The 26,154-nt window shown below is 32.4% G+C and overlaps 1 protein-coding gene across 1 annotated transcript in view; it reads left to right on the top strand.

The window, feature by feature from the left end:
* Nucleotides 1-11,267, top strand: part of LOC139528940 (uncharacterized) — a 29,999-nt gene extending 18,732 nt beyond the window's left edge. The window contains exons 6-9 of the mRNA XM_071325188.1: nucleotides 1,855-1,888; nucleotides 5,198-5,469; nucleotides 8,189-8,216; nucleotides 10,560-11,267. Of these exons, the coding sequence (XP_071181289.1) occupies nucleotides 1,855-1,888; nucleotides 5,198-5,469; nucleotides 8,189-8,216; nucleotides 10,560-10,861 (636 nt within the window). The 3' untranslated portion in view covers nucleotides 10,862-11,267. The remainder of the gene's footprint in view (nucleotides 1-1,854; nucleotides 1,889-5,197; nucleotides 5,470-8,188; nucleotides 8,217-10,559) is intronic.
* The last annotated feature ends 14,887 nt before the right edge of the window (nucleotides 11,268-26,154 follow it).

Genomic DNA, 26,154 nt, shown 5'->3' with positions numbered 1-26,154 from the left:
TATATCAATGACATACACATGTGCACTCTGATCCTATCTTCAAACTATATATTTCAATGACATACATCTGTTAATGTAGATTCATCATTTTCTTTGATTACAATTTCTTGGAATTAGGATAATTAAACCAAGAATTTTCAAATGTTCTACGATTTCTTTCTGTTGCAAATAAAAAGACAATCTTTAAAATTGATTTCGAACGAACATGTGAATCCAGAGGAATGCCTTTAAATGTTTTACATTGTGTTTAGCCCCGAAACCTAGTGTTTCATGTAAATCTGCAATCACTAACCGCCAATATAAACAAAATATCATTTAGTTACCTTACTCGTTCTGTCACACATATGGTTTAATCTTATTGATGGTTCAAACAAATCCAATTTGTTTTTATCCAATATAAGTTTTGTTGCTTATTGGCATTTTTCATTAATCAACACCATGTAAAAACTGTTATCAATTCAGGCGACTTTTCTTTTCTTGTATTCGTGAGGAAAACTACTAAAAATCATTGTGTATTGATGGACATCGTATAATGCATATGTTTTCTATCATTTTTGTACAAAAGGGGCATTGCTGCTAATGATTGGCTTTCCGTCATGGATTCACCAAGTAACCAATCTGGTTTTTATTGATATGAAACAATTTGTTGTAAATCAGTCCGAAAAAAAATAGTAAATGGATACATTACTTTGGTCTTGTTTTAAAGTGTCACTGATGAGTGTTATGTAGACGAAACTAGCGTGAAGCCCTATAAATCATCATGATATAAACATGGAATTTGTTATGAGTTTCTCTTTGTGGCCATTGATATTTTATATTTCGTTTCTGTGTGTTTTACATTATAACGGTGTGCTTTGTTTGTTTTCTCTCATATTTGAGTGTGAATTGAGTGTGAATAAGACGTGTCACGGTACTTTTCTATCCCAAATTCATGTATTTGGTTTTGATGTTACATTTGTTGTTTTTATCTGATTTGTCCTATGCCTAGGTCGTTTTTCTGTGTGTTACATTTTAATGTTATGTCGTTGTTCTCCTATTATAACTAATGCGTTTCTCTCAGTTTAAGTTTGTAATCCCGATTTAGTTTTTTTCCATCGATTTACGAGTATTGAACAGCGATATACTACTGTTGGCTTTATTCATGCTGAAATACAACTGAAAATTTACTGGCAGCCATCCTTCAATCCCGACATTTTCATTAATGGTACCAACTTTACTGCATCCGTTGCTCATTATCATAAATGATAGTTTTCCATTAATGACTGAGGCTATGATATTTAAATTTTCTGCATACTTCGAAGGGAAAGGAAGTATCAGAGGTTAACATGACGATAGTGTTTCTCGCATGTTTAAATTATTCTTAAAGACAATTTTTGAAATACTAAGGCTTTTCTACCTAGGGCATATATTACATTAGCTGTATTTTACAAAACTTTTAGGAATTTCGGTCCTCAATGCACTTCAACTTCGTTCTTTTTTTGGCCTTTTTAACTTTCTTTTGGATTCGAGCGTCACTGAGGAGTCTTTTGTAGACGAAAAGCGCGTCTGGCGTATATACAAAATTTAGTCCTAGTATCTATGATGAGTTTATTTAGTAGGCGTTATTTTTACACAATGATTGACATATACATATTTTAACAAGACGAATCATTTTAGGCGGAGTAAATTTAACATTTTCCAAAAATAATCAAGTATCACAATATATTACGAAATAAATCATGCACAATGAGTTGAAAGCTTGATGACTTATCTGATATAGTCATTGAATATTTAACACCTTTTTTAACATTTATATTCCTATTTTAAATCTTTACCTTTTTTTTTCTAATACAAAATATTATTTTCATTTTTTAGGAAATAATGAGGAAGTGTGAACTTACCTGTCCAGGTAAGATTTTTATTATTTATCAAACATTCACTCAAAAGTACAGTGTAACTAATTTTCAAGACGTGTGACACTTGAAATAGCTAAAAAAAAGCTTCCAATTAATAGCGCAATTAATCCCTTCCTTGATAATCAGATTCCAATGAATATAGTTTAACATATAATAATGTATCTTTGAGTCTGTTTTCAAGAGAAGAGCAGGACTTTAGATTCACACAGCTAACAGTTGGCATGATAAAGAATATTTTGAGATTTAATTGTACAAACAGGATAACATATTTTCTATACATACACACAATGTTCACAGTGAGAAAAAACAGACAAAAAGAGGTTCTGACTAATAGTTTATGAATTCCGCATTGAAATATAACATAGTTAATAACAACTTATACAATTTTATCAGATGAAATATACATGATTATTCAAAAGGAAATCAGTATAAAAGGAGATAAAAATACTAAATGACGATAAAACTAAAAACAACGAATACAATCTGACAAAAAAAAAGCAATAATCGACAAAAAACAAGCAGTTAACAAAACACCAGATAGACCTACAAAAAACTAAAAACAACGAATACAATCTGGCAACAAAACCAATATTCAACAAAAAACAAGCAGTTAACAAAGCACTACATAGACCTACAATAACTAAAAACAACGAATACAATCTGTCAAAAGAAATCAATAATCAACAAAAAACAAGCAGTTAACAAAACACTACATAGATCTACAAAAACGTATTACGAAAACACTGAACTCCAAGGTAAATTAAACAAGGGAAAAGTTTACAATAACTAACATCATCAAACGTTATCAATCAACTAACCGACTTGGTATAGACTTTTTTAGAAGAGAATAGCGAACTTTCTGCCTAGTTCCATAGCTAGAAAAACCTACAACGTGCATCTTTATTTTTTATAGTTCCATTGATACAATCCAGTAAGCAATGACAACAGATACAACATGTTAAAATGAAAATAATTGAATCCATTAGCAAAACCTGCGTAAACCTATATCTCAGACATGTAAAACATCTGTACAACAAATTCAAACAAACATACAAATTCATCTAACAAAGCTGTCAACCATCTTATGGTGGTTATATATCTCCACTTGTACGATTCGCTCGTGTATGTAACAACGTATCAGATTTTAGCGAGAGAAATTTATGTATTACTGAAAAAATATAACACCAGGGTTTTCGATATCACAAACTGGTCAAAACATTTACTAACTTTTATCACCGGTATAATGAAATAATTCGTAAATATAACTCAACATGCCGACATCTTATAAGTTCAGGTATTTAACATCCATTTTTTTTATGAAAATATTCTTTCTAAAGCACAGAAATGTCAATATTCACCTCAGAAACTAACAAAACCTTTTAATACACTTATTAAAAAGAGATATAGTTACGATACTGTTGTCAGGTCATTTAAGATTGCATATTTTGGCTTTAATATTGATTCACTTATAGGGTTTTTGCATCGGAACTAAACACATTTATTTCAAAAAAGCAGTTGTTGGCATGACACGGGTTATGTTCTTCTCATATATTTTATGAAAGTATGATACTAAACCCTAACGAAAGGGATTGTGCCTGATATTCATATGATGAAGACATAATCTTTCCATCAGTTTAATTGAGGACTGGAGCTGGCATGTCAGTTAACTGCTAGTAGTCTGTTGTTATTTATGTATTAATCTCATTTTATATTTTTTCTTTTGTTACATCTTTTGACATCGAACTCAGACTTGAACTGAATTTTACTGTGCTTATTGTTATACGTTTACTTTTCTACATTGGCTAGAGGTATAGGGGGATGGTTGAGATCTCATAAACATGTTTATCCCCGCTGCAATTTTGCGCCTGTCCCAAGTCAGAAGCCTCCGGCCTTTGTCAGTCTTGTATAATTTTTTATTTTAGTTTCTTGTGTATAATTCGGAGTTTAGTATAACGTCCATAATCACTGTATTAGTATACATATTTTTAGGGGTCAGCTGAAGGACACCTATAGGTGTGGGAATTTTCGCTACATTGAAGACCCATTCGGCTGTTGTCTGCTCTATGGTCGGGTTGTTGTCGCTTTGACACATTCACCATTTTCTTTCTCAATTTTATCTATGATGTACATCATAGCAAATTTGACAATGACAAACACATGTTTATAGTGGATAGTATATTGACAAAGACACCAATAAAAACTAAAAGAACAAACATACCAAAGATAGGAACAATCTAAACGGAAAGTCCCTCAGTAAAAGATAAAAAAGGCAACAGTAGTATATCGCTGTTAGAAACTCATCAACCAATTAAAAAGCAAATCCGGATTACAAACTAAAACTGAGGGAAACGCATAAGAGGAGAACTACGACACAACAGAAACACAACATTAAAATGTAACACACACAAAAACGAACTATAATATAGCAATGGTCATTTTCCGCACTTAATACAGGACATTTTAAGAAGAAAAAAAATGGTGGGTGTAACTGGATTTTCGGCATGCCAAACCTTCCGCTTTTATAGAAATTCTAAATTGTAAACCAATGTTTGTAGTTGATTGTTTTATATTATAATTTTAATTGCATGCATGCCTCGTGTCAATATAATGCCTTCACAACAAACCTCAGAATTAGCGCACCCGATGTACTATCAATTTACAACAATCAGTGACTCTCGAATTTAAATTATCGTTTAGACGAAAGACCTATGCAGTTAGGATGCATTGCAAACTAACAATTTCGACAAATTGTTTCAAATAAGGGTAAGGATTTCTCTGCATGGGAAACCATAATGCCTTGATTAGTTTCAACATATAGGAAATAATTAACTTACAAAAGCAATATATCAATGATATTTGAAGTAGGCAAAACATTCCTGACTACCGGGTTTCTGATAGTATAATATACTAAACATACAGCGAAAGTGGCATTGTCCCAGTGGTAGTAAATACTCCTCAAAGATATTAAGCTATTAGTTTAATATACGCCAGATTAAACAGGGTAGCTCGAATCAGACAACTGGAAGATTACCCCAATTAGGAAGTTGAATAACATTGAAACAAATAGTTAAAATGTGTATTAAACATTGTTTAGGCTGATCCTGCCTTTGACATTTCTAACGTTAGGATTGATAGTTAATAACTTGTTTTTCATTAGATGTTCAGACCTTTGGACTTTCAAATACATGCTTTCAACAATTCAACAATGAAGTTACCCTCATCTCAAATCTCGATACTATTCACAATTACAACGAATTAATACCTCTCTGATGACCCTAAATTATTACATACTTTTTCTACAGTTGCGAATGAAGATTTTCTCAGTGAAGATTTGTCAGCACTTCACCTTCGTCGACTTTCAATCCTTTACACTGTAGATGAGATTCGCCAACTGGTTGGATATCTCTACCTATCATACACAGAATGGGAAGACCTCTTTACATCAGAAACTGAACCACAACTACTAAAATTCAAGGCATTATGCCTTTGTCACGAGCAATCAACACTGACTTTCAGAAAAATTAAAAAAGCTGTAGAGGAAGGAAAGATACAAAATCCACACACCTTATGCAAGGTAGATATGTTTTATACAACATATTTTAATATTTCACTTGTTTAAGATGCTGTTGAACTAATTAAATTTGCTTCTAAGTAGTGATTACAGAACAAAATGTCCGTCACATGCAGTGTTATTTCTATTTTTTTTTAAGTTTTAAAGTCATGTTTATTCATGTTTCAGGGGCCAGCTGAAGGACACCTACGGGTGCGGGAATTCTCGCTACATTGAAGACCCATTGGTTGCCTTCGGCTGTTATCTGTTCTATGGTCGGGTGGTTGTCGCTTTGACATATTCACCATTTCCTTTCTTAATTTTATTCAATAGTTGGAATACTTTTAGAAATTTATGAATCCAAGGAAAACGTGTTGTGTTATTAAAGATGTCATCCATGGGTTAAAGTAAAAGAGGGACGAAAGACACCAAAGGGACAAATTTAAGGATGTTTGCTCCTCCACTTTTTGACTTTTTGACAGATTTTTGGAATCCTCTGGTTTTATCCATGTATTGTCATTAAAAAAAAATTGCCCACTAACCCCTACTTTTCTTTTTATAATTTTATAACATAAAGTTTAAAAAGCCATATTTCAAAATTTTATAAAATTCTTGTTATTTTTTTATAGTGTTTGAAATATATAAGGTGCCAATGTTAATTATATGAAAAGTCTGGAGAGAATAATCTCCCGCCAAATTTTCAATGGCTTATATCTCGAAAACGAGCACTCGGACCCTCCATTTTTTTCTACTTTTTCAGTTTCTTTATTAATATACTATCAATTCATAATAGTCTTTTAAAAAGCTTGTTATTTTTTAACAGAGTAGCGAACATCCTTAATAGGTTTTTAGTGAACATAATATTGAAAACTGCGTCTATGTGTAAAGGACATAATGTAAAACATAGTGTTTAGCACATAAAGAATAACACTAGTTAAAAACATATTTTTCCAACGGTATTTGACCTCAATATACATGTTGACTGCTTTATAGTCGGGTTGTTGTCGCTTTGACACATTCCAAATTTCCTTTCTCAATTTTATGGTAACATTTTTTAACCTAAATACAACCAAAAATAATGAATATACGATGTAACTAGCCAAATGCGTCTCGTCAGTTCGTTGGCGTAGAAAAAATTCTAAGAGAACATAGTCGGAACAATATTCCAAGAGGTAGACTATCTGTACTAATTCTGAAACTTTCCAATATTTTCTGCAGCCAATTCATAGGGTCGATCAACATTATAAAAAGGAAGCAGGATTCGTTGTGTCAACATTCAGTCTTGTCAAACAAAACCGACGTCAAATTGTTAAATATTTGACTTACACTGTAATATAGAATGACGTGTCAGGAAAAGGGGTTCTCGTGAATTGATATAGTTTTAATTCAACATATGTACCTTTGTAATTAGGTCTTTCCACTTTTCTGTGGAAAGACCTATTGTTTTTCTTCTGATTATTTTTTTTTTTTTTTCTTCCGCCTAATTTTGTTTTTGCGATAAACATTTGTTTCGCTATATGTCGCTTAGATATTTGGTATATGATATCGAACAGTTTATGCACTTTTGAAATTTACCCTGCGTAAACGAATACTTTTCTTTGTAGGAGTTATCTCCCCAAACACTGTTTTCCTTGTTAGCGCATCTCCTTCGCAACCGTAAAAGATTATGACAAATTTATTTTACAAAATTGCTCGTTATATCCTTCGCATGATTTGTCCTATTTTGACCGAAGCGATATGACCGCTCCATATGAGAGTTATTTCCCCTTATGCATCTGATATAAGTGATATGAATTTCTATCTTATAAATCATAAGTGATAGAGACCTAGGATCTTTTGATTTGAGGTCCTTGGTCCCAAAAAATGAAAATTAGGTCAAGGTCAAAGGTCAAGGTCATATTCTAATATTTGAATTTGGCTTATTTTCACTTATATCCAACGACTGTATAAGATATCAACAAATTATTTTTACTAAATTGTTAGTTGCGACATGTCGTAAGATGTAAATTTTGATTGCAAGCGTACGTTGAATGTAAAAGGGAGTTTTCTTCCCTCTTGTATTTAAAAATACGCGTTTGGTGATATAACTCATTAACTAAATATAATAAAGACCTATGGTCTTTTGATTTGAGGTCCTTGGTATATGACCTTGAAACTGATCTCAAGGTCATAGCTTAATTTGACGTTCTAGATTTTGACCTTTGCTTTTATTCTATATGTATACATGATAAAGATATACAACTTTTAGAAAAAGATATCAAACCATTTAACCTTGTAAAAAACAACCGGAAGTGACCTTTTGTAAACCGGAAATAGCTATTTTTTGTACTTTTTAATATAAAAGTATATAGAACCAGATATTTTTGGAATCAGTGTCAAGTAAATATTCAAATATAATCGGAAGTAACATTTTTCAAACCGGAAGTAACAAATTATCTCCCTTATTTAATTTAAAAAAAAATGTATGGAAACAATATATTTTTGGAATCAGCTTACTAGGAGCTATCATTTGACGATTGAAATGACATTTTAAACTTAGTTTCACAAATTTTCATATCAAAATACATTGTTTTGATGGAAAGACCTTCAATTGTTCTCTGAACAATTGGTTTTTAATATTGTATAATGTCTTTTTTCTTCTCTGTACTTTTGTATTTATAGCGGTTTATCAGAATAAAGTATATAAGGTATATACATAATTTTATTGTAAAATATTTATCATAGTTACATCTGCTTTCTATAGGTTATGAGAGGCGCATTTGTGGACTTTGGTAAGTATACTTTTTTTCAACAACTGCAGCTGTGTTAATAGTATAGATTTGCATTTTTTTTTTAAATATTTTCTTGTGTATATTTCTATGTTAAGTATGACCTTCTTTATCACTAAACTAGTATACATTTTGTTCAAGGTGGTCAGTTTAAACACACCTCCGAGTTTCCCGCTGCATTTGTGGCTTTCGGCTGTTGTCTGATCTTTGGTCGGGTTGATGTAATTCCCCATATCCATTCTCAATTTTAATAGACACTGTGTATGTATCAACTAAAAGTACACAAACTCTACATAGAAATAATATTCTTTTCTCACTAGAAAATTATACGAACAATTATTATTCTAGGTATATTGCAAATAATCCATCGCATCCTTTTACTTGCATTTAGTTCATTTCACAAACAGAAACTAGCAATTAGATTGTTCAAATAAAATAACAATTTCCTATTAATTCAATATAAGATGTACATTCGAAAACAATTCAAAACACATGTTTGGTTATCTAAGTTTACTATACATCCTTTTAAAGGCATTGCTTCGACTGTTTGCAAAGTTTTCATTAGTTTTATTTTAGTCTTAAAGTCAAATGTTTCGAGTTTAACAATCCAACAGTTGAATATGTTTTGTATCCTTGAAATGCTATAAAATACGTGTTCAGTTAGTTTCTATGTAGTGAAAATCCTTCATTTTTATCAGTTCTTTTTAGAAAAAAAGGACGAAAGATAACAGAGGGACAGTCAAACTCATAAATCGAAAATAAACTGACAACGATATGGCTAAAAATGAAAAAGACAAACAGACAAACAATAGTACACATTACATAACATAGAAAACTAAAGAATATGCAACACGAACCCCACAAAAAACTAGGGGTGATCTCTGGTACTCCGGAATGGTAAACAGATCCTGCTCCACATGTGGCACCCGTCGTGTTGATTATGTGATAACGAATCCGGTAAATAGTCTTATTCGATAGGTCACATTCATGAAAGGGAAGGGGATTGTAATTACGACTAAGGAACATATCCGATATCATTACTATTTTTCCTGTCTTATACTTCGATGTCAGGTTTTGATCCGAATGCGGTGATCGTAACGACAACACAACTATAATGAGATGTGAAAGAACAAAATATGTAAATAAATGTTTAACCAAATCTTGGTTAACACATGGGAACGCAAGAAAAATATCTTGTGCTCCATGAGCTTGTTTTGCACGGTTACAACAGTTTTTATATGTGTATATCATGTATATGTGGGATCATGGATTTTTTTGGGGGTCTCAAAGTCATATGGTCTTTCAAGTTTAACCCCAACAGTTGAATGTCCTTTTGGTCATACTTCTGTGTTTCATGATCTGAAATCTTACATCTCTTGGCAATATCACAGGGCAAGTTTGAAGGAGAAAAACTTGATGGAAGAGAAAACAAACAAACGTATAAGAAAAGAGCTATTCAAGATTCCGTTCAAAAAAAACATTAGTAAAATAAAATGACCAAATGGGAGAGCATGACAAATATCCCCAACCCACCCCCGGATAAAAAAACAACACATTAAAATGGCGATATGAAATCACTTATAACAGTCCTTGGATGGTGCAAACGTCTCACTGTCACCATACACTATTACACCATACACCCTTTGCCATTACACCTTACACGTTACACCCTTGCACCATACACCTTACACATTGCACCATACGCCATTCCCCATTCTATCTATACCCTTCGAAATTACCCATAATACAACTTAATTTCATAGAAAGTGTGCAATAACGAAATTAGTGATTCATTATAAAAAAAACATTGTTAATTGATGTATAAAATTAAAAATTAGTTTTAGATTTTGTAACAAATGAAATGTCGTACACTATTCATTTCCGATCGCAAGTTGCATAATTGCACAATCACACCATTCCTAACACATCATTACACCAATCCCTTTACACCATACACCCTATTACCATACATCTTTTAAAATTGCACCGTTTGCCATACACCATTACACCAAACACGTTTTTTAAGGAAGTTTGCACCATCCAAGGTTTGTATACACGGGGTCCAAAATTCTGAGTTGAAAGCTTATTTAGGTCATGATCTGTAAAATTTGGTTCCAAATAATTCAAACAATTAATTAGCAGCTAAAGTTTTGATCATTAATTCCTTGATGAAATGTGTGTAGACCAAACATGATGGATGGATTCGCAAAACTTCCAAACAAAAACAGAACTAAATTCACAGACATTTGGAGAACGTTAAAAACAAAGTATTTGAAAGTAACTGATGAATAAGTATCGAAACAGTAAAGATGAAAAGGACACTATCGTTACTTCATGTTATTTCAGATACTGACCCAGAGAAATGGGATCTGGTTCCTTCGGATGAAGACATTGATAAAATGGCACCTTTGATTGGGAAAAAATCCTTATTTTTTCTGGTTGAACTTGGTATGGACCTCGAGACATGGGATACCATCAATCACAGGCAAACGAAACGAGATTTGGTGAAACTAAACAAGGATATTCTAGATGAATGGATGCTTATTTGTAACGTAAAGAATGTCAGACCCGCCATGCGGATGATTGCTCAAGCGTACAAAAGTATTGGAAAAGACATTCGAGTTCTTGAAAATACTCTGTTCAACTGAACAGAGACCCTCTCTTTGCGCTTATGTGTACCTGCTGTGTTTTATGCATATATGTTTAACAGTAATAATCAGTTCACAAAGACGTGCATTTGTTTTCTGAAAGAAATCTGCAATTATGAAATATAATAAATACATTAATAAATAGAGTAAATGCAAAACAGTTTGCAAAAGATTGACTATAAAAATCTAGCTCACATTTACTCTCGTAATTTCAACAAAAAAGCTGCTTATTGATATAAGAAAACTTAACAAGTTCTTTTAACATATTTTGTGGTTTTCTTCAGCTGATTTTTGGCATATCATACAAATGAAATAGTATACATCTTAAATACACAAAACTTTCCCCCGCAATAAACCTCATCTTAATTGTACGTTAAATCCTAAAGTTTGAAAATTAAAAACAAAATAGTTAAAAATATTTAATCCAAAAGGCCTCAAAATAACAGTCAAAATGGATATGCAACACGTAAACGTTAAAAGCATGGAATAATACTCAATCTTATTAGCCATTCGTTTTGCTTTGAACTCTATTCATTTATGAATCTATTATGATCTGCTGTCTACCAGTGAAATGTAGTGCAACAACTTGTTGACACTATATCTTTTGTTTTCATTGGTGTCGCTTCAAAAATGAAATTATTAAATTCTGTACAACCTGTAAAACAAAGGTATTGGCTGTAACATGTACTTTTTGGATACCAAACATTTAGTGCGATACAGATATAAAACTTCTTTTCATGATTAAATGAAAACGACTATGTATGTAATGAATAGAAGGGCTACATGAGTAGACATAATATACAGTAATAGTTGTCTTATTGGCAATCATATCACATCTTCTTTTTTTATATGAGTGTATACTTTTGAAATCCTTGGGACATCAGAGAAAACTGAATAAAATCAAAACTTTATAAGTATTGGAAATACGATGTAGTTTATGTTTTGTGTTTGATGATTTTTTTTTACTTCATGTACATATAATGTTTATGTTTATACCTACAAATGTACATTGATCTGTTATATACGTTTTTGTGTATTGCATAGTTTTTATTTCAGATATATATTTATATTTAAACTATATATAATAATTGTATTCATGGTCGGGCATCCCCTCGTTTTACGTATCCGAAATTCAAAAGCAATTTTCATAAAAGGATTCAAGATAAAATGAACTAGACGGTGAAATCAACTCGCGTCGCTTTCGCTAGTGATACATTAATAGAATATAAATGCTCAACCCATGGTTAAAGAAAACAAATGCACTGCTGTCATAAAGTATTTCTTTATTGATTCATGACAATAGAGTCATAAATATATGATGTATTTCGATTTTGAATTGTGATTTTATAGATGCACAAAAAACACTAGAAAAGTTGCGATTTTCAAAGTAACTGCATACTGATTCTCAGGTCTTATAAACATTTATTAAATGTATAGGTAGTGTGTCGTAATTAAGCTTAAAAATATATCTTTAAATAAGAATATATGTGTTCACATTATCATGATGGTAAATGTGTAGGTAGTGTGTGCCCAACAGTGTAGTAGTTACGCTTAGAAACCTATATTTTCAGATGGAAATATATATGTACACATGATTTATGGTTAGAAGGGAGACAAAAGTACATAAAAGACATGCAAACTGATAAGTCCAATATAAACTGACTATTCCATAGCAAAAAGGAAAACAACAAATAAACAGACAGACAACAGGGCAAAAAATACAATATTAGACTGAATGGTAAGCATATCCTGCTCCGCGTTTGGCACCCGTCGTGTTGCTCATGTTAGTACAAATCCCGTGATTTGTCTAATTCGCTCAGTCACACTATTGGAAAAAGAAACAACATTTTAGTTTCGATAATTGGAACATATCCGTTGTCATCTGTGGAACAGATATTCCATAAAGTTCAACCATCTCGTCCTTAAAATTTACAAAAAGGGCGATTTCAACTTCAATTAAAACCATTGATTTAAAAGCTTACCTGTAAACAGCGACCCTCTACAAAGAATCAAGATATAGGAAATACAGTTCCTTGAATATCGTATCAACTGATGGATATATACTACGTATAAAGACGCTGCTGGAATGTTGCTATATAGAAATTGAAAGTTCATAATTTGTATGTTAAAATCCTCATTTTTGTCTTAAAATTGGGTTGTCAATTGCTAGATGTAGGTCAAGATATACGGTAGACATAACTGTATCTGTTTTATACCTTTTACTTTTTCTCAAACATGATCGGCTAGATGCGTTATGTTTTAAGAAAAAGATAATTAGTTACATTGTAAATGAAATAATACTTTGATAGATGTTTATTCTACTTCATTCCATAAATCATTTTTATCGCTTTGCATGTTGTTGGTTTTTTTTGTACATTTTATAATATTATTGACTTTTTTTAATGTTTTTATGTGTATATATCATTATTGTTTTTGCCATTATTGAAATTATATTGGTGACGTACTAAATCTTGTATCGATGAAATGTAGACCGCCTCATGAATCTTGACTTATACCAATCAAGCAACGTCAGCATTATTTCTTGAGGTCATTTTTTCTTAAATGAATAATGTTGATAGCTTGTCACCAGATGGACTTTGTTTGATAACAATATGCTTAGAAGATGCAGTGCTTCTGTTCTTCTTGTTTTTCTTTCCAGGTTTGTTTTATATCTTAATTATCAGGTTTTTTTATCTCATATTTTCGTCTGGGACAACCATCTCTCTTTTCATTTTTGAGACTTCAAAAATGTATTCAATAAATCCTTAAGAACCGTGGTTACATTCTTATTCGGTGGTTACTTTTTGATGGATTGTCTTGATAGATGTTCGTCAATGCTTACAGGACTCAATCCAAGAACGCAAGTTTTATATTGGTCAAAACAACTTATGATTTCGCAGGACGGACAAAGTTACCTTCGAGACTAAATGAAGCTATAGGATTTTTGTTTAATTTTATAAATTTGAATCAAATAATTTTTTTTTCTGTCCTAATCAATTTGTTTAATTCGAAGCTTTATAACTTATACAATCACATAATATACTGGTAAGAATAGATAAAAATAATGAATATTTGAAGTCACACAGAAAAAGAAATTGAAAAAGATTGTCAAGTACTGCAAAATATAACAACTGGAATGGTTCTCTCATGTAATAACCTCAGTGTGAATGGAAATACCCTGTGATTTAGAAATCGGATATATATTCGACGCAGACATTTGTATCAACACACACGTAACAGATGGTAGCAACATTTTATTTGTTATATTTTCTTAAACATTTTGAATGATTAAAACACTAGGGTAACGATTGCATCAACCTATTTTTTAAATACCTAGTTTCCATAAACTTTTTATTTTTATGTGTCATTTTACTTTATATTTTTGTTGGCGTGTTTGCTGTTTATATTTATTATTTTATAACATTTTGTTAATTGATGACGCGCTATTGCATTGTTTTTGTTTTTGCTTAACATATGCATTATAACTGCTTTCAAAATAAAGTAATCAAAATAATTATATGTTTTATTTCCATCCTTCTAATAATTGTATCATTTTCGAAAAGTATTACAAATACATTTCTATCAAAACAGACGTACACCATTCCATAGTACATGGAACAGATAAAAATGTACAGTATACAGATGTGGTACGATTGCCAATGAAACAACTATCCATCAACGTCAAGATATAAGCTGTAGGTCGTACAACATTGAACACACCAATACTGTATAGTCAACTACTATTCAGACAAAGGGTCATTCGAAGTATCAAGGCATACGGCAACAAATTAGAAGATGCAAACAATGTACATAAATAGTACAAAAGGCTCCTTTCTACGATCAGTAAATGCAATTGACGTTGTCCACTGCACCTGAAAAACAAAGTGTTAATCAAATTGAAAAGTAAAATGTTTTAACTTTTATTCGAGGGATAATGATGAGTCAATTGTAGACGAAACAAAAATGGTAGGCTAGTATCTTTGATTAGTACATTTGAATACAAGTCATTTTGAAAGAGGGGCGAAAGATACCATAGGGCCGGTCAAACTCATAAATCGAAAATAAACTGGCAACGCCATGGCTAAAAATGAAAGAGACAAACAGACAAACAATAGTATACATGACAAAACATAAAAAAGTAAAGAATAAGCAACACGAACCCCACCAAAAACTGGGGGTGATCTCAGGTGCTCTGGAAGGGTAAGCAGATCCGTCGTGTTGCTCGTGTTATAACAAATCCGGTAACTAGTCTAATTCGGTAGGTCACATTCATGAAAGGGAAGGGGATTGTAGTTACGACGTAAGGAACATATCCGATATCATCTGTGAAACGGTTATTCCATAACAGTCAACCAATTCGTGATGGCGTCTGTAAAATTTACGAAGGGATGCTTTCAACTTCACCATTTGAAACTCTTGGTTTAATAGCTTCCGTGTGAGTCGCAACCCTCTATCAAGAAAATTAGTTCCTATACCATGTGTACGAACTATGGTTGGTTTTAACTTAAATATGAAGGGTAAACTTTAGACTTGAAGTGGTCCACAACAAAAATATACTATGTTTATAAATAAAACAACACTGATCAGTCTGTAGTTCCTGTACGATATGAAGACTGGTAGATAGATGAGTAATGTCCATTGATATGTCAAGACGTATCGTGCAATACTCCATAAAAAAGTGATTTAACTAGTTGAAAAAAGCTGAAAATGAACGCAGAAGTAGAAGCATTATGCAGAAAAATGACTCAGGATCGCCTTAAACGGCTTATAGAAGGTCTACAGGGTACTGATACATTTACATTACAAAATGAAGTGACGGTCAGTCCAGATGTAAACAATCAAAGTAACATTCAATCTGATCAATCAAATACAGAAAATAATACTCACTATAAAGCACAAAGAGAACGAAGTGACCCGAGCGATTTTGTATAACCTATTTTCTTGAAAGATCAAGATGTTCACGGCTCGGTCAAACCTCCTCGCGCCCAATGGCTCACAAATGTCGAAATATTCAAGTCAATTGGTGCTAAAGTCCCAGATGAGTGCATTAAGGGGATACAGAGAATAAGAGAGATGTGGCGTATTTATATGGACAACGAGGGTGACAGACTGTCTTTGTTAGTACAGGGGTTAAACTTACGTGGCAGGCAAGTACCCCTTCTCTCACAAAACCCTCACAACCCATCTACGTTACAAAGTGACACAATCCGCATAAAGGTGAAGAACATCCCCCTTTCTGCGGACGATGGGCAAATACATCGAGCCCTATCCCTTCAAGGCTGTAAAATTCAGGGATTGTTTAGGGAGCGTTTGCGTATAGACGGAAAAGTAACCAACTGTGAGACTGGAGATAGACTAGTGATTAGCAAGACACTAGATAAACCTATACCTAGAAATTTGCCAATTGGAAAATACATAGGCAGAATTTTCCCTTCGGGCCAACCTGAATTTGAAAACAGAAATAACAATTCAGAAGAAAAAAATTGTCACAAATGCCTTCAACCAGGTCATATGCTGTTCCAGTGCCCTAATGATTGGGCATGTAAAATCTGCAAAGAAAGTGGACACAAAATGATTGACTGTCAAAAAAACTTCCAGGACAAAGATGAGAATCACTACTGGACGAAAAAACGTCTGTCCATACCAGTAACAGTCGTTCTAAGACTGATAATGTTTGTTAAAGTTGTAACAGTTGTTAAATTTCACTGCTGCAGTTTTTTTGTAACTGTCCCAACTTTAAAAGTGTTTGTCTACAACATAAATCGACTGTAACAACGCAAGAAATAACTGTCAAAGTCATTAAAGGACTGATACAACTATTTCAAAGTTGTAACAGTTTATTTACAACTGTCTCAACTCGAAAAACGTTGCAACAGTCATAAATAAACTGATTAAACGCCTAAAGGGTTGTCACAGTCGTAATAAAACTGATGTAACCATTTGAAAGTTGTAACAGTCATTTAATTACTGTACCAACACGGAAAACGTTGAAACAGTCATAAATAAACTGTTTAAACGCAGAAAAAGTTGTAACAGTTAAAATATGATAGCTACAACCATTGTATAGGCAAGCTAATTTATAAGCGTAGCAACTTCCAAACATTGATCTTCATGTACACTTAAAAGTCACGGATACAAAATGTCTGACAGTCAGGGATATAGGTTCAATTATTTGTAAAAAAAATTTACTGTGTGAAATATAAGGTTGTGACAAAGAGAAACAACTATTACTCCAATGTAATACATTAATTTTAGATAGATATTGATTTAAAAAAAAGTATTTTGAAATATTTGCCGCTGAACACATTTTTGTATTCCTCGGTTATTTAGTGAATGTGCTGAATTTATATATTTTTTTAACACTTCCTCGCACTTATCTCTTCGAACCATTAAAATTGGAACCAGCACTAGATACCTGCAATTTCACTAGATAACTACTAACAGAAAAATCGAAAAACGTTACCCAATATATTTGTTACCAAATGTATCTTTATAACTGAATTAAAAGTTATATATCATCTAAATATCAATTTAATTTTTTTTTTTATTAAATTAGTTAGGTGTAAAATCATTCATGCATACACGGTTGTTTTCAATACCCGTAGTTTTACGAATCACATCACTTCATAATAACGCTGAATATACATGATATACTCTAAACCTAGCGGGGAACTCCTAATGCACACACTTGTCAAACTTATCCCCATATAAAACTGCTTTGTATTTTCTTGAGGGCTTATTTCACACACTAATTTTTGGGGGCTACATTTTTTTCTTGTAAAATTATAAATATTGCCGTATAATCATTTTGATTTCTATACATGTAAAAAATATCAGACATTTAACACATCTTTTGCAGCTATGGAAAACAAATCTTAAATCTATCTAAATTTAATTTTTTTTTTTACCGTATTTTATTTTTGAAAAGTTCAATATTAACTCGACTTTGTATTGTACAATGTACGGAATGGTCTTTGTAATTGATACACATGATACAGGTAAATAGCACGTCAGCATTCATGATTGAGGTAAAAAAACTAACCCAGGACAAAGGGGGGTTCCAATTACATGTACCCATTCAAATGCCTTGATCGTAAAAAAAGGGGGTTCAAACCCCGGAACACCCCCCCCCCCCCCCCCCCCTAGATCCGCGCCTGAGGCCATACATAGACCTATAATGGTTTAGTCCGTTATACATGTATGACTTTGTAATGCTTATTGTGTTTATGGAAAACAATGGGAAAATGTTGCTTAACATCTTGGGATATATATTTAGAAGACATTTATTCAAAAGCAGATAGAATTGATTTGTAGAAAAACATGAATAAGGGCAGATGATCAACTATTATAGTACAAGTCTTTGATTAACCACAATAGATTTGTCATCACTGACATATCAATGTTGCTTTTGTATACATGGTATAAAAATCCAACTTGGGTTTCTCATCTGAACTTGTTTACATCGTGTTACATTATTCAAAATAGCTAGGCCTGTTATAGGTTTTTCATTATCACACTTATGGGGAACTGATTTTGCTCATTGTTGAAGGATGTACAGTTACTAACAATTACATCACTTGGTTTACGGTTGATGGTTGTCTTATTGAAATTCATATCACATCTCCTTATTCTGGTTATCATACAGTATACATGTACATGTTATACCAATGTCCCAGGTTAGGGGGAGGGTTGGGATCTCGCTAACATGTTTAACCCCGCCACATTATTTATGTATGTGCCTGTCCCAAGTCAGGAGCCTGTAACTCAGTGGTTGTCGTTTGTTTATTAGTTACATATTTGTTTTTCGTTCATTTTTTTTACATAAATAAGGCCGTTAGTTTTCTCGTTTGAATTGTTTTACATTGTCTTATCAGAGCCTTTTATAGCTGACTATGTGGTATGGGCTTTGCGCATTGTTGAAGGGCGTACGGTTACCTATAATTGTTAATGTTTGTGTCATTTTGGTCTTTTGTGGATAGTTGTCTCATTGGCAATCATACCACATCTTCTTTTTTATATGTTATACAAGACTAAAATACCTAGTATTATCAAATGAATTATAATAATTGTTAATAGTTGTCAGACTTTTGTTATCAAAAAGCAGCTACATGTGTATAATCAAGATGTAGACATGATCACTGGTGTCAGATATGTAAACAAGAGTGACTGTGCAAATGCCGAAATGTCATGTCTGCTTTGCCTACATGTATGAAGGGTTTACTACATGTACAAGTATCACACAAACTTTCAATTTTCACTAACCTTTGAAAATGAAGTTGCAGTCAAATTAACCATGGCAGACAGATGATGTACACCCTACAAACTGACATTCCATACCCATGATACCCAAAATTTAGTGATTTATACTGTCTGTGAAATAGACTTAACATTCTTAACATCCAAACCATGACAACTAACTTATGAATATCCAATAATTCCCGTATGAAATTGTAAGGCGTATTACGCCTGGAAATAAGGCGTAAACCATGCGTAAGTGGTATTTACGTGTCTAGATCCAGGCGTAAGGGAGCAGGAAACGTTAATTTGTAGTCCTTACGGGCGTAGAAAAAAGCAGTAAACCTGGCGTAGATTGAAATAAGCAAGGCGTAAGTTTTCTTACGGGCGTAAATTGAAATAAGCAAGGCGTAAATTTTCTTACGGGCGTAAAACTGTTGGTATGGCGTAAATAGAAATACCTATAATCCTTTGTTTAAAGGATCATGGGATTTTTTTTCAAAATTTGGCTCTTTGGTTATAGTTTGCAAGAGTTAGACACATGGCAGCTTCATATATTCAGTGATAATTAGCTTGTTTTGTGCTTTTTGGAAGAATCTTAAATTGGATATACTGAATCAAATAGATTAATGAAAATTGTGAAATAGAAGGAAAGTAGTAATACATGGTAAATAATAATAATGTGAGTATAACTAAGTTATTAAGTATTATGTTCTATCAGAAATTTTGAAATCCCAAAACCTTTATCCTTGGATAATCACATTAAAATCTTTTACTTGAAGTTAAATTGCAGTATTATCATTTATATTTTAGTTCAAAAGACAATAATTTTCAAAAACAACTTAGTTATAATGCTACTTTTATTTAAATACAATAATTGTCAATATTCTTATTAAAACTTAAACTTATTTGAGCCAGTGTCTGCTTAAAATGTATTTATTTCTATATTAGCTTCTTCAATGGTTGATATTTCAAGTTTTTTTGTCAAACAATAAGAAATAAAGCAACAGTACAGAAGTTTGTATCAAATACACAAAAGTACACAGCTAGGTTAATACACTGAACTAAAATAAGTGTAGTATTATATGATATTACGCCTGGTTTATTTATTGACCAGGCATACTCATTTGCATATTACGCCTATTGTTTTGTAAACCAGGCGTACTCATTTAAATATTACGCCTAATTTTACGCCTGGTTTACCCCTCATTTACGCCTGGTTTACGCCTGGTTGACGCCTGGACATGCATTTTATAAACACTGCAATGGATAAAGTATGATTTTTACGCCTCGTTTCCGTGTCGTATACGGGCGTCACAGTTCGTACAGGTATGACAAACATAGTGATCCTATACATGTCATGCATGTACATGTAGTTTATACTGTAGCATCTGAGAAACATTTGGAAATAGATCAAACCACAAAAACTAAGCATTGTTCAATGAACCATGACATTTTCATTGGGGTCAAAGTCTGATGTAAGTCTTGCAATTAGACATATTCACCTTACACTCATTTCATCAACCAAATATAGTTGACCTACTTTTCCTACTGCTTGTAGTATTTTTAAACATGTGTGAGAAACAAACTTGACAAATTACATGTAACTGAAGTAACCTTAATCACTGATCCATGAAATGAAGTCAGGATCAGGCCAACCCTGCCTGACAGACACTGAGACATGTACACCTTTCAAGATACCATAACAATTAATCCAGTAACTCAATTAATATACATATGTTATACATTTAAGACTTCGAGTGTATTTCACTATGACTGTTCAAACAGTAATATTTTTTGGTAAACAGTTACATGTACATGTAGTGTACCATGAAAACTAGGTGAAGTGCAATGGACAAATCAATAACAGAAACTTCATAACATAAGGAAGTATCCAGGCATTTCAGCTTCTAAAATGTATCTGGTGAAGCTTAAATACAAAAAGGTACGCTGTAGCCACTGCCAGATTGTAATAATCAAAGCTCGAAAGCGCTGTAAAGGCAGTTAATTACAGGTTGTGTGTATTTCTAGTCCAGTTATATCATTATCTTCCATAGAACAGAGTTGGTTTGTAGTATTTAAGATTTAGAGTTCTCTTGTACCTAGTTCACCTATATCTATAGTCTACTGTTTACAGTATATTTTCTGTACCTCGCCATGAAATGAATTTTTAAGACATAAGAACTTTTCCTTTTTAATGTAAATAAAACTATTTTTAATTTTTGATTATATACACATATTCAATTACTCCTATCCTATGAAAAATAATTCACAAAGATTGACTAGTCTCCGTTCTGTGTGTATTGCTAGAACATCAAGTAACATAATGGTTAATGTACATAGTAACATGTCAACTCTTTTGAAGACAGAACTTTTTTAAAATTCTCCCTCCAAGCAAAATTATTTTTCAGTATAAACATGATAAAGTTATCTACCTGTATTAATGACCTAGAGACTCTCAAGAGCCTGTGTCGCTCACCTTGGACGGTCTATGTGCATATTAAACAACGGACACATATAAAATGACAAAATTGTGTTTTTGATGATGGGGATGTGTTTGTAGACCTTTCTTTACTGAACATTCTTGGTGCTACAATTATCTCTATCTATAATAAACATGGCCCAGTATTTACAGTTGAAAATATTTTTTAAAAATTAACAAAAAATACAAAAATTTATGAAAATTGACTATAAAGGGCAATAACTCTTTAAGGGGTCAACTTAAAATTTTGGTCATATTGACTTATTTGTAGATCTTACTTTGCAGAACATTATTGCTGTTTACAGTTTATCTCTATCTATAATAATATTTAAGATAATAACCAAACTCTGCAAAATTTCCTTCAAATTACTAATTTGGGGGCAGCAATCCATCAATGGGTTGTCAGATTTGTCTGTAAATTCCTGGGCAGATAGATCTTCACTGAAGAGACAATTTCACCCTATGTCAGATTTGCTCTAAATGCTTTGGTTTCAGAGTTATAAGCCAAAATCTACATTTTACCTGTATGTTCTATTTTTGGCCATAGTGGCCATCTCGGTTGGTTGACCGGGTCTAACCACACATTTTTTAAATTAGATACCGCAATTATGATTTTGGCTAAGTTTGGTTAAATTTGGCACAGTAGTTTCAGAGAAGATTTTTTGTAAAAGTTTATGGACGACGAAACCAAGTGATGAGTCAGGTCAGGTGAGCTAAAAAGGAGTTTTTAATCAAGGTAACAATGACATCTGGTGGCCATAAAAGCTGTCTCATTAGCATTTTAACCACTTCCCATATTTGCTTTTAAGACAATAGAAGAAAATTATTCAATGCAAAAACAAAACTTACTTGTAAATATGAAATTCTCTTTACAGTATGAGTTTTTCTCATTGTTGGAGATTGTACAGTAGTACAGTCCTGTAACTGCTTATACCCATTTCTTATCCCCTTTAGTTTGATAAACTCACAGAATATCATATATTTACATTGTGCCACATCTCCTTATTTTTATATGCATTACAATAACATGAACAATTGTAATTCAAATCTATATATGAAAGCAAAATGAATTTCACTACTTTCATTCATGCATCCTTTGGAAAAATATAAGTTCTAAAATGACACAATATATGTTTATTTATATAAAAATAATATTAAGTTTTCGACTCTTAACAGGTATAAACAAGAATGTGTCCCCAGTACATGAATGCCCCACTCGCACTATCATTTTCCATGTTCAGTGGACCGTGACATTGGGGTAAAAACTTTGGCATTAAAATTAAAAAGATCATATCATAGGGAACATGTGTACCAAGTTTGAAGTCGATTGGACTTCAACTTCATCAAAAACTACCTTGACCAAAAACTTTAACCTGAAGAGGGACAGACGGACGGACGAATGGACGAACGAACGCACAGACCAGAAAACATAATGCCCCACCTACGATAGCTGTGTCATGATTTGTGAAATCTGTGCTAAAACATAGGCATTTATGGTGTTTGAGTAATTCCATCTGTGAAGCTCAACATTAGCTCGTCAGTTGGTGGTGGACAGTTATAAATCTTTCCTGCAGGATGAATGTACATCTGTTCAGGAAAACCAATTTCACAAATCAAAACTTTCCTCTAGATTTCTCCTACAATATTCATCCAGTTTAGTTCTTTTTGGTTTAACGGGACACCGTCCTGATTTTTAATTTTGTAAACCATTCAGTCTCTTGCTTACAAATGGTGCATGAAAATAGGATGGGAATGCATGGCAGTAGACAAGTCTCTATAAAGTGGGTATGTGCCCTGAAAAAAGTTTTATAACATTAGCTTTTTTGAAACTTGTGAAAGACTTGTGCAACACGCATACCTAAATAACTATAACATAGGTGGAGAGCATCATTCATGTCAATGTTTTGTTCCTGTTTGTCATTGATATTTTTCAAGAAAGCCCGAGGCATAGCTCATGAATTCTTGTCATTACAACCGAAATTTACATAATTACTGCTAAAATAATTATCAGTATAATATATCTCTTGTAGAAAAACCATACAATTGTAGTATTAACCAAAAAATGTCAAACAGATGATATTGAATCGTAATCCCAAAAGTTATGACGTCTTGAATTCACCCCCCTTTTTATTCTAAAATATAATTGCGGTTGCAAACAGACTTTGGTTTACTTGCATGGCGATTATATAAATAACAGTATATATTTCTTAAAGAAAATAAAGTTTTACCATGAATAGTTTCCTGAACGTAATCGTTTTCAGTAAAATGTGCCTTGCAAACAACAGCTGATTGATATGGGTTCTACGATTGCATCGCACATGACAATCTACGTTTGAGCCATGGCGTTGATCCAACTTTTCCTTCTTATTAAGTCATTTAGAAATGCAAGTCCTCCTCTTAAATGACACTCAGGTACACACCAACAAGGACTAGGCATCGTTAATTGTGTGATTGTTTTGCAGTGCAAAAACGGAAGTTAAGGACGGAACTGACTGGTCTCACTAATAAGAGACAAGAAGAATTTTAGAGACAAACAGCGACAAGAAGTTTAATTTAGTGACGAAGCGACAATAACTAACAAGGGACAAGCGAATCGTAATTCTCTCACGAGGCTATTCTCATTTGATGTGATAGGGTGAAGCTACACCTATCAAATATGTCCCTATGAAAAAGAAGAATTTCACTGTTAGAAAGGAAATGATATTGCATGGTTTTGATTCAATAAATTCTTTAAAAGGAAATTGAAATTTTTTTGTTTTGATGGCCAATTTTCAGCGTGTGCATAAAATATATATTTTTTTATATCTAATAAAAACTAATCCCTTTCTTCTTAATAAAAACATATTTTTATCTATCAATGTACAGTAATATAAAAAATGTTTTATAACCGCCCCTATAATAAAAAATAATGCATGTTTTTTTAAATATCTATGGGGAATAAGTTGTTGCAATGACATTTTTTTATTTATGTATAGTCGCTACATAGTCTTCTTGACGCTTCTTCTCGCTAAATTAATTATATTGTCGCTTCTTATCGCTATTTTAATTTTATTGTCGCTTCTTATCACTTTTTGACGCTTCTTGTCTTTAATTAGTGGAACCCTATTCAGGAACGATAATTTCATATTTTACATAACTGAGACCGAAATAACTATAACGTCATACGGCTTCACGTACAGAAATACTTTAAATTGTATATTATGCAATATAATTCACGGTCAGTCGACTTTTAATTATAATATCATGTTATATCAACGAGTGAAATGATTTTAAAATATCTTTAGATCGCAAATAGTACTCGAAATTGAACGGACCTCTTTCCACACGGAATTCGAATAATGATAGTTTGAAATCAGATTGACTGCTTATAATGCAAAAGACACATTAATAAACAGATTTTTAAAACGAACAATACACACTGATCGTTTCTTTATTTCCCAATGTAAATGAATGGAACAAAAACCAATACATGCTACAAAAAGTAGAGGAGAATTTAAACATTTCCGGATCTATTTCTTGCAAAATGACCCCCAGCAAAGATTTGCGTAAGGAAAGATGAACCTCATGACTTGAAAGTCAGGCCTAAAAGCACTGCCTTTAAAAATGTACATATTTCTTGGCTTGCATGCATGTACTTCAACTTTTGTTGCAGGAGGGATAATAAAATTATACTTTAATGTACATGCATGGTTTATTTGTTTCAAATACCATGAATACTTGGCCACTAACATGACTAATCATGCTAATTAAGATTTTTATTTAATTCTAAATCAGACTTTAATAATTTAAGTACAGCAAGCAGTCATTTGACTCTAAACAATTGACACGGACTGCACGAGACCCTCATAGTATGTTAAGATCTTTTTACACACCCTGGACATGCTGGCGGTAGTTAACAATTGCAATGCCAACATAAAGTTCAGATGTGATATACATGTACTGTTTTGTTAATTTCACTGAAACTAGAAATTCACATTATCCATATTGTTATTATATTAAAATGACTGATTATCCACTAATTAAAAGTATTCATGAATTCAGATATGATGCACTATTTTTAGTAGTATTCACTGAAACTATGCATTTTCATTATTCCAAATTGCTATTTCAAATGAATAATTATCCTGGGTATTCATGGATTTCAGAAATAATGTACATGTATAATTGCACTATTAATATTCACTGCAACTACGAAATTTTGTTATTCCAAATTCACAATTGATCATGATAATCCAAGGTAATTAGTCCTCCTTTAATACAATTTGCAATTTTCCTATTTGTACAAGGCACAATTTTCTTCTTGTCCAATTTAATCAGAACATCACATTATCATCATGGAATAATGCTGCACGCCATATATTCATAATTTCCAAAAACAATAGATAACTAGCATTAAATAATGAATTAATCCATTGTTTCACAATTTGCAGCTATACGAGCGACTCAGTGACATCTATATTTCCTATGCATCAAAGTGCACATGTACTAGCAGGTGTCATATTCTAAGTGGGAATCATGGTCAAACCAATACATATTCAGTATGATTCTACAAAATAAAATATACATTTAGACTCAA

This window comes from Mytilus edulis, chromosome 6, assembly GCF_963676685.1.
Source record: "Mytilus edulis chromosome 6, xbMytEdul2.2, whole genome shotgun sequence".
NCBI lineage: Eukaryota > Metazoa > Mollusca > Bivalvia > Mytilida > Mytilidae > Mytilus > Mytilus edulis.
This window is presented reverse-complemented; position numbering and strand designations above follow the sequence as displayed.